Source organism: Nestor notabilis, unplaced genomic scaffold, assembly GCF_000696875.1.
Source record: "Nestor notabilis isolate BGI_N333 unplaced genomic scaffold, ASM69687v1 scaffold11841, whole genome shotgun sequence".
NCBI lineage: Eukaryota > Metazoa > Chordata > Aves > Psittaciformes > Psittacidae > Nestor > Nestor notabilis.
In genome coordinates this window covers 1-9,783 of record NW_009915210.1, presented here as the reverse complement: position 1 = coordinate 9,783, position 9,783 = coordinate 1, and the positions used below count along the sequence as shown (strand labels likewise).

The 9,783-nt window shown below is 37.6% G+C and overlaps 1 protein-coding gene across 1 annotated transcript; it reads right to left on the bottom strand.

Moving 5' to 3' along the window:
- Positions 1 to 598: 598 nt before the first annotated feature.
- LOC104413106 (eukaryotic translation initiation factor 1A, Y-chromosomal) lies at positions 599 to 9,183 on the bottom strand (the record flags this gene model as incomplete). Its single annotated transcript, XM_010024019.1, has 6 exons — positions 599 to 1,954; positions 4,101 to 4,192; positions 4,300 to 4,381; positions 5,379 to 5,429; positions 7,106 to 7,209; positions 9,100 to 9,183. Coding segments are annotated over 6 exons (419 nt in total), but the record flags the coding sequence as incomplete, so codon positions are not given.
- Between the last annotated feature and the right edge of the window lie 600 nt (positions 9,184 to 9,783).

The following is a 9,783-nucleotide window of genomic DNA, read 5'->3' as shown; positions in this document are numbered from 1 at the left end:
CTCTTGACACTTTTCCCCACATGTGCAAAGTTGGTTTTGGCAAGTATGATCTCCTTAACACCTGTATCTTCAGTAAACATTCACTGGAACTTAATCATCCACCTTGCTGCTAACACAACTGAAAGAACAGACACATTCTGCACTTGGACCTCACGATCAGGTTTGAGAGCTTTTAACCGTTTTCAGAGCTGCTCATAGTCAGCTTAGTAGGTTGAGGAAAGCAATGACCTAGGGAATGGTTTGAAAACCTTATTCTGAAACATTGCAGCATCTACGTTGCTTCACAACTGAACCCTAAAGGCATACAAAGACAGTAAATTCATATACTTTAAGATCAATGGAGTTAAGAATGCTGTATTGGTAGTATCTTTTCCCAATATTAAGCAAGATTTTACCACGAATATTTAAAACCCATGAAACATTTGGCAAAATGACTTAATACTAAGAAAACATTATCCCTCGAATAAGAGAACAGATCCATGTAACGGAAAATAGACATTATCATGAAAGAAAAAAGACATTTTCACAAAAGCTCTGGAAGTTCAGCTGTAGCACAGGACTCATAATTAAAAACCATGTAAAGCAATGAGGCCACTCCGTATTTAAAGCCATTTTGGTTTTATCTATTGGGGTAGTCACTTTACATCATACCAAAAAGACTGTTTACGAATACAAGTGTCAAGAACCAGATTTTTATGGCACAAAAGGAAGTTTTCCATTAACCTGCTTTCAGAGTTGTTAAATACATAATTGAAGACAAAGAAACTAAGGCTACCACAAAATAATATTTGCATGATGACGTTAGTCTTTATTCAGCGTCTTAACTGACTCCTTCTGTCTGAAGGTGGAGAAGAATCTTTCCATTAGTTTGTTTCAGCGATTTATTCTGGTTGAAAAGACTCTTTTCCTAGGTTGACACAAATTTAATTTCTCTTTTATATTGTTAATTTGAAGTTCACATAAGCTTTACTATTGTACCTTACAATGTATGGATTTCAAGATTAAAATAAAACTCTAGTCTTAACATAACCTTTTCTATAATGTAAAAATATTCTACATGTTTAACATACCAAGAATGTTAAGCATTCGCTTTGGGGAAAAACTATTTTATGTATTTTCCAGTACAAACCCAACTGCTGATGCTGTCTATCAATGTATACCTGTTCAGTCGGGTGCCACCCAGTGTTCGTGATCTGCAACTACAGCTTGACTTGCAACAACACGTAACAAGACAGTTTTCAACAACTGCAGATTTGAGATGCTGCTTACTTTTAATCTTTACTTCTCTCCTACCCCTCCACTGTGGCAAATTTACATCTTTGAAATAATGAGTGTTTTTAATTATCAAAATCAGTATAAAAATAGCAGCATGCTACTAGACGTGAAAAGCAGATTGATCATGCATTATGCATTTAAATGCACATTTCTGCCTTCCTTTTATATTATCAAAATCTTCTTAAAGTTAACATCAAGGCAAGGGGTATAAGGACAGACACTGCATAGTATGATTTGATACTAATCTGAACTGGGCATTTGCATTTAATCAAAATCCATGATAATTACAGGGTAATCATTTTTTATTTCAAAATACAAGTTTAACTGGAATTGTAGTGATGAAAGCAGAAGAGGGAAAAATGCAGTCTTTTACAGCCCATGTCACTGCATCTCACTTACATCCAGAGGTAAAAGCTCTAATTGGTGAAGAGACAAAATATTTGTGGCATTTCATTGAACCTTTGTGATAATCCAGCATTATCCGTTTCTAAAGAAATATAAATACTTTAAAACAAACACTGAAAATAAATCCTTTTGATGTAACAAACTACACTCTTTACTGAGAATTTTCAGTCTTCTTAAAAGAAAGGGACTCCACCGAAAAAAATAATCGAAATATCAATGTAGAACAATCCTTGGAGGAAAAAGTCGGAATGTAAACCTCTGTTCCAAATTAGATCTGAAAAGCAAAAACACCACACCATGCATTTAATTCACATGCATTTTTTCATCAGGTAGCTCTTTCTTTAACATTATTTTTACAGTTCAACAGCAGACTTGCTGAAGGCAGTACTGTACTGCTTTTGCCTCAGCTCATACCCCATTTTCTTAACATGTGAACAATTACTCTCCTCTTATGACCTCACCACAACTGTCACTATAGTTACACAGTTGAGCAATTCTGCCAATATAACTATGCATCAATAGTGCACATAAATTAGCTCATGATTCTCCAAACTGCAACCAAACCTGAGTTTAAGGGTAACCCCCCTAAGTAGTGCCTACCAAATCAATTTGGTGGCAGAATGAATGGGTTTTCAACCATTCTTCTGACATAAATAACAAAGGAAAGATTCCACCAGGTCTTTCACGTTAACTCTGACCTTGGAAGCCACACTTCATTCTAGGTAGACTAGAATGATCCTCACAGAGGTTATTCACATTTTATCTCTGGATGTCTTTTCCTAATCCTAAAGCATGATACTAATATTATATTGCATAGCTGACAGAAGCTTAAAAACTCACTTAAATACATTATCCCACACAAAGATCCATTAGTTTGCAAATTTAATTACTTCAGTATTCCTACAGCTACTTATCACTTTGACGTCTTATGATAGCTTCATTATTAAAAGCATGCAGTACTAGGAAGCGTTTCTAGCTTCAGTAAGCTAAATCTCGAGTCAGCTCAACCACTGACAGGTCCAAAGTGCAATTTTCAAAAGGCTGAAGAAAAATTCATCAAGATATTTCAAAAATATCTGATCTAATGAATCATACACTGAGAACCTCAAAAAGTCAAAATAATGTTAGCACTTAAAGAGGATTAGTCATATTACCAACTCGGAGAGAGAGAGGACTAAAAAGATGAAGAATTAAAACATAATAATACACTTAGAACAGTCTATCCAATTAAGTTAACTCACTGGCTCAGTAAGTTACTACTTAACCTCTCAGCCAGTTGACCCTACACGCTGTCAACTGCAAAATAAAGCGCATCATCTTAGAAAACATTTCACAGCACATTCTAATTCTGCAATTTACTATATGATTTGAATTATAACAATATTACTACTACAGCGTAGGAGTGTGCGTAGTCTTAGCGATAAGCAGAAACACAACTGATGGCGACAATCTGTAAATTCAGGACTATGGTTAAACTTTAGTAACTACTAAGATGCAGCCTTTAATGATTTTTATGTAAACAAAAATGGAAACAAAGTCTTTGGTTTTTAAGAACACAAAATCCCTCAATTGCTTCTGTAGTTACTGTTATTTAGTGAGGTTGTTAAAAGTACAGAGGAAACAGAAAGGTAAAACCTCTAAGTGTTAGTTCAGTCCGCCAGGACACCTACATAACCTGCAACCTTTTCCAGCAGTTCCTGTCCAACACAGCTTGCATCAGCAATTTATGACTGAGCTGGCCACAGCTGCCCTACGTGGCACAGAAGCTGACCCACCAATCTTTATGCCTACTCTCAGACGTCTTTCTGACCCTGAGAGGTCCCCTGCCGTGCAGGGGATGCAAGGAAACCCTACTCATCTGCTAACCCTTCCTTTATCATCTACTTTGCTTTCCATCACAAGCTTGTAAGGTGCTTACACTTCAGAAAGCAGTACTTCAGCTCCTTTAAGGAACTGAATGTATGAAAATACCCAGCTACATCCATGTATGTAGCTGACGACTTGTACATCTGCAACTCTTTGTGCATGTGCACATGCACACACATACGTGTATCTGTACACAAGCATAGTGATTTGAATGGACACTGCTAAGTAACTCTAGGTCTTTAAGGTCAAATGACTTTGATTTTCTCTTTGGTATCTTAAGGGTAATGAGAAGCCTCTCTCCAGGTATGTTTTAATAGTATGACACCAAGCATACTATTTGCTTAGAGGTCAACTACAGGATGATTGTAGTATAGATGAGAGAACAGAAAGCTGGCATGCGTATGTCCACACCACTTTCTGAAGCAATCTCTGAGAAGGTGAGCTATTCTGAACATCCATGTACTATTTTACTTGCTCTATATCAAGGAAAAAGAGCTTACTGCCAAAGGGGACAGTTTCAAGCATATGACACAAAATATATCTTTACTACTTACGTCATCGATATCTTCATCATCATCTCCAATATCATCAAACTGGATTTCATCATCATCTCCCGGACCAAACGTGTCTGTTTCATTGATTTTAGCTAAAATGGGATTTAGAGAAGTTAAGGAGTGCGCTCACACCAGGTCCAGACAGATTGAATGTTCTTGTCCAGTACGAACTTCCCATTTGAATGGAAGAGATTCTTACCATGTTCTGGAAGCTCCCCATATGCTTTCAGACTTCTGGCTTCATCTGCATTGTACTTTAGAATAACATCAGCCTTGTTATCCTAAATAAGAATTTATTTGAATGTATTAGTCATCTATGAAGAAAAAAACCCCTATTAACCTCAGCAGGCTAGTAACACCTATATTACTTACAGAAGAATCACACGTATGTTATTTATATAAGACTATCTTGCTCCTTCTTCCCCTCCCGTTCCTTTAAATGGGAAGCAGAAATTGCTCATTTGTACACTGTTTTAATTTATTTGGGGTGATAACTTAATTTTCTCCTATTTTAAGTAATTTAAGAAGTTGTTTAATGCCTTTGAAATTAATCTTTCTTCAGAGAACGCACACAGTGAGGTGTTTGGTGGTCAGTCAGAAAGTGTCAAAACTTCCTAGTTTTAAGCAGTTTAATGTACACAGTAAATGACAGTATCATAAACGCTTTACAACTGTAACGTGTTTCAGAAACGGAATCTGTCTTCAGACAACTGATGACACACCATTCACATTCATGAAAAAGCATCTTCCTAATGAAAATCTGACAACTGTTTCCCATCAACCTTTATATTGGGCAAAATTATGCTACTCTATTTTTTGAAATTTAAGTAGAAACTTATCACTGATCAATTGGCCTCTTAAGGTAAAAGCCTAAACATCAAGGCTCCAAAATTCCAATTACCAAAAATTCTGATTATCACAATAAAATATTTTGTGCTTGGCTCAATCTCCCTTATATCACAGGACACAAGCATTAAACAGCTACACCTGACAACAACAACAAAAAGTCAGTGATGCCAGTGTGATGCCAGGAAGCACCTTCACTCGCAAAGACTCAGGGTGCAATTTAGAAGAACAAGTTGAACCAGGATTTCTCATCTACTTATTTATGACAATCTTTCTGTAATGCGACAAAACTAAAAGTCATGATTTAGCATAACTAAATACAAATTCAAAGAGAGTTAGATGGGAATTTCCTCACAGTATCTGCTGCAATTTAGCATTAAATGAAGCTGGTTCTAAGATATTATTCATTGGCAAATGACACTGAATTTTTACCTGGTAGTCTCTTAAGCCAACCAATATAATATCAGATGTATTTATCCAAACCTGAAAGAGAAAAATGTATGTTACACTGCAGGAACTCAACTTCTGTTGTATAACGAAAAAGTCAAACTGCTATTTAAGTTTACTGAGAGACATGAAAAATTTCAGTACAGCCAACGTTTCACTTTATAACCAGTAAACTGGAGATACCCAATTTTATATTTTAACAGCAAAACCAAGGTCATAAATATTCAAAGACACATTATTTCACATGATATCGAGCTATTACTAAGGTAAATCAATTTTCTTTGAAGAGCATCTAGCCAACAACATGGTCATTAAGTCGTAACTTCTGAGAGAACAGAAATAATCCATGAGGCCACCAGTCTGTGAGGTGAGCTCCACAGGGGCAAAAAATGCAAGAAAAAACAGATGAAAGGGGTGATGGACACACACAGTGAAGAGCACAGGAAAATGAATGGAGTTGTTTCTAGTAACTGACTGTGCTAATCAGTCAAACCAAAGCCAGAAACCTGCAAAACAGGACATGCTAATTTAAATGCACAAGATAGTTCTATCTCACATGAGCTTTTTTTTTTTTCTTGAGATTAAATACATTTCAGTTGAGATTTCCTTTATTTTAGACATGAGGAGCAGATAAGTGATGCTTTCTGCAGCAAGAAAATAATTCTGCAGCACTCAGCATTTATCTATGCACATTCTCTACTACCTTCAACAGTTTACTGCAGTGTATTGCAGCAGCTAGCAGGGCTCACTCTGATACCAAGATTCACTGGTCTCCAAAACCAAGCAGATGGAACAATCCAGAATGAACGCAGTGAATGTCTGTTTTTATCTGGAATAGACTGAGAGGACCTCCTCTGTACCATACACACACCAGCAGAGGACAGAAAGCTGTAATATCTGACAAGGGCAAAAGGGGACACCACCCGAAGATGGCAAAGTTAAGAATACAGACACATACACCTGACCTCCTGGAAGGTACACACTGTTGCAGATCAGCTTTGCAGGAAAGTATTTTGGGAACGGATGAAGTCAACAATGAAATGATGCCTGTGGGAAGCTGCAAAGAAACCTTCCCAAACCACCGTTACTGAACAATTCTCAGATAAGACACCTGGTGAGATGACGATAATTATTCAGTTCCTCCCCAGATCAAACTAAGCAAAACTATCAAACCCTGATTCTTACTGGTTTTGGGAAACAGCATACAAAACCAGTGGCTTTAGACAACCCTCTTACACTTTAATTTTCCTATGCTGGGTGTAAATCTTCATGTTAATAGAAGTTCTCCTGCTAAGCTCATTATTGACCTAGTTCCAGACAAAACATGCTGATTTTCCAAACAGTTATCAGGTTCCCCACCTACGATTAGGGAGCTTTTTGATATTTCATATACATATAACTTTCAAGAATGTAAAAAATGCACATTTCATAAGCAGCCAAAAAAAACATCTCCCATAAAATACACACATCCAAAGGCAGCCCTTCAACTGCCAGCTTCGCTCAAAAGCCAAAGCCTATTTCTGTGCCAGCAATACAAACAAGTGTATCATCAAAACAAGAACAAACTAGTTTACTATCGAAAAATAAGCTTAAGATATTACGTACAGTGGAAATATTAACTTTTGTAATGAGCTACTTTGTAATGTGTGAACTTTCACAATTACGTATCATGCATAATGCCACTGTTCTCTATTGCAATGCTTCAGAATTACCTTTTTTCTTAGTTTCCCTCTAATATGACATAACCGTTTCACACCATCAAAACATAATGCCTCCAGTCTTCCATTGCCTAACATCTTGATCACTTGAGCATATTCTGAAAGAGATTGTAACATACAGAATCATTGAATTATGGAATTATTTAGGTTGGAAAAGACCTTTAAGATCATTGAGTCCACCTGTTAGCCTACCACTGCCAAGTCCACCACTAAACTGTGAACTAAGTGCCAGAGCAAAACAACTAAGCAAATACAGTGGCTTTTATGAAACAACCAGTAACTTTTGCTACTGTAGCCAAAATTTGCTGTAACATTTTAGCAAACATGGACAGCTGACAGAAGCTTTCATCAGCCACACAGGCCGCTGAATATATCACAGTTTTCATATCATTGTTGATGTTAACACTTTCAAATGTTGCTCATTCTTGGTAGTATCCATGCTCTTGTTCCCTCTGAAATGCTTACTACAGGTAGTTTTTGGAGCTGTCAAGTCACACACAGAGTTTGAAACTATGACAACATCACAGCACCTGTGCTAAGTGATAAAATCTTATGCTGTCACTGAGGGAAGAGAAGAAAGCAGCACATCCTGTATACTGATACTCTCAATCCCTCCTGCAGAGACTGTGGGGAAAAAAATGCTGCTTTTGTAAGGACATGTTCTGCTGTTCTCAGAAACTGCCTGAAAGGCAAGGACCAGGCTTCAGATGAGAGCTGAACACCCACCCTCCAACACCCACCCTCAATCTCTCACCTTGTATTTCATCTCCTTCCCTCACAGAGTTCCAGAAATCACTACTGAAACACTTCACATACTGTTAAAGTTTGCAGTATAATGTATTACCATTTAACTAAAAATAATAAAGCTTGTAAGAATTGTAACATTATTATTGTAAAGCTTGTAAGAATTATAACATTATCTGACTGTCCATACTTGCCAGGAAAAAAGTAATTTCTCAATTAGGTGGAGCTGTATTTTAGTATTCTAAAATCTTTCCTTAGCACAAGTTAGATAGTCCAACAAGCCACACATGAGGCTATTAATAACTGAAAATGATGTTTCATTAAGTAGATTTTGCTTGGGAGATGAAAAGGATTTTATGTTCTACAGGTGCATCAAAATCAACTCCTTTTTTGCTTCAGAATATCAGAAAGAGCTTAAAAAAAGAATGAGTTCAGTGGTCACTTTTTTTACAGTGTTTTAAATCAGTACTCTTCCTGTGTTTCAAACAAGCCAATTGATTAATTGGTCACTAGGCAAGTCCTTGTGTATACGTGAGCAACAAGAGCATGACACACAAGCCAGGGTAGGCCAAAAGGGACGTGATCTCACTGTCACCACAAAGCACGGGAGAAGGGAATCCTACTCATCACCCTCCAGCTGAACACTCTTGTAGCTTACTCTACTTGACAACATCCATGTAAGGACCTGACCTAGTGCTCCTGGTTTAAAACTGTTAGATGTCCCAACTCAGGAGCCAATTCAACCAAACCGCCAGGGGACAGCAGGAGGACAGTGAGACAAACTGTTCTGCCAGGTGTGGAGAACTTGTCACAGGATCCAAGAAGCAGTTCCAGTTGGTATAAAACAGAAAGTGGGACTGTGCATCTCAGAGACAACCACTGGCAGCACTGAACTACATCACCTAAGCCACGTTCTTCCTGATCCTCACACAGAGCTGCTCAAGGACTTCTAGGGAAATTTTACATACACACTGTATTACACATGGCATCACAGTAAGGAAGAGGAGAGACAAACATCGTTCTTAAGCAGCAAAGCTATTTAAAAATTTTCCTTCTGCTAATGTCTTCCTCCTACACTCAAGTATGTAATTTAGAATTCAAATACAACCCCAGTAACACCTCTTTATAGCACAATAACTTCGTATTTCTCAAGACATCTACATATCTTCTTTGTGTATCAATGTACATCAGTTACAGTATCTGATGAAAACAATGACATTGTCAGACTATAGTTAAAAACTCACCTTGCCCATCCTCCTTGAACACCAGTTCTCTTTTTTCTGATTCATTCTCATTCTTACCTCGTCGCCTATTTTTACCTCCTTTGCCTAAATAAAAAGGGGAGAAGAGAAAAGGAGCATGTGTTACTATCTCTGAATACAGTGAAATAATCACGCATATGGGGATTTCTGTGCTTGTTCTTTAGATGGCTGTTTCAAGTATCCTATCCAGATGTAGTTTTTTTGCTTGTTTTTAACATTTTTCCTTCAAATTTTTAACCGAGTCGTGACATAGTAATTAAAAGATGAGAGCCTCCACTATTTAAGATGTCCTGGCTGCTCTGGAATGACAGTGGTCTTCAACAAGGATCTGTACAAGATCACCATTTTCAGTTTCTGTGACTGTTGCCCCCAAATACCTCATAAATAATAGTGGGGTAACCTAATGCACATAACCATCAGAGAGCAGAATAACTTGTGGGGTTACTGTAGTGCTGAAATACTCAGGGGAAGGCTTACGCTCAAAGTGGAGATGCTCTTTTTAAAAGGCACGCACATGGCAACAGAATTAGATGCTCTTCCTGAAGACACAGAAGCGCAGCTCATGCTCTGTCCCTCACCCCTTCCTCACTTAAAAAGATGCTGTTCCCTTCCTTTCACTTTTTCGTTCCCTTCAGGCAGCGGGCTGGGGAGAAGGGAGAAGCCGCC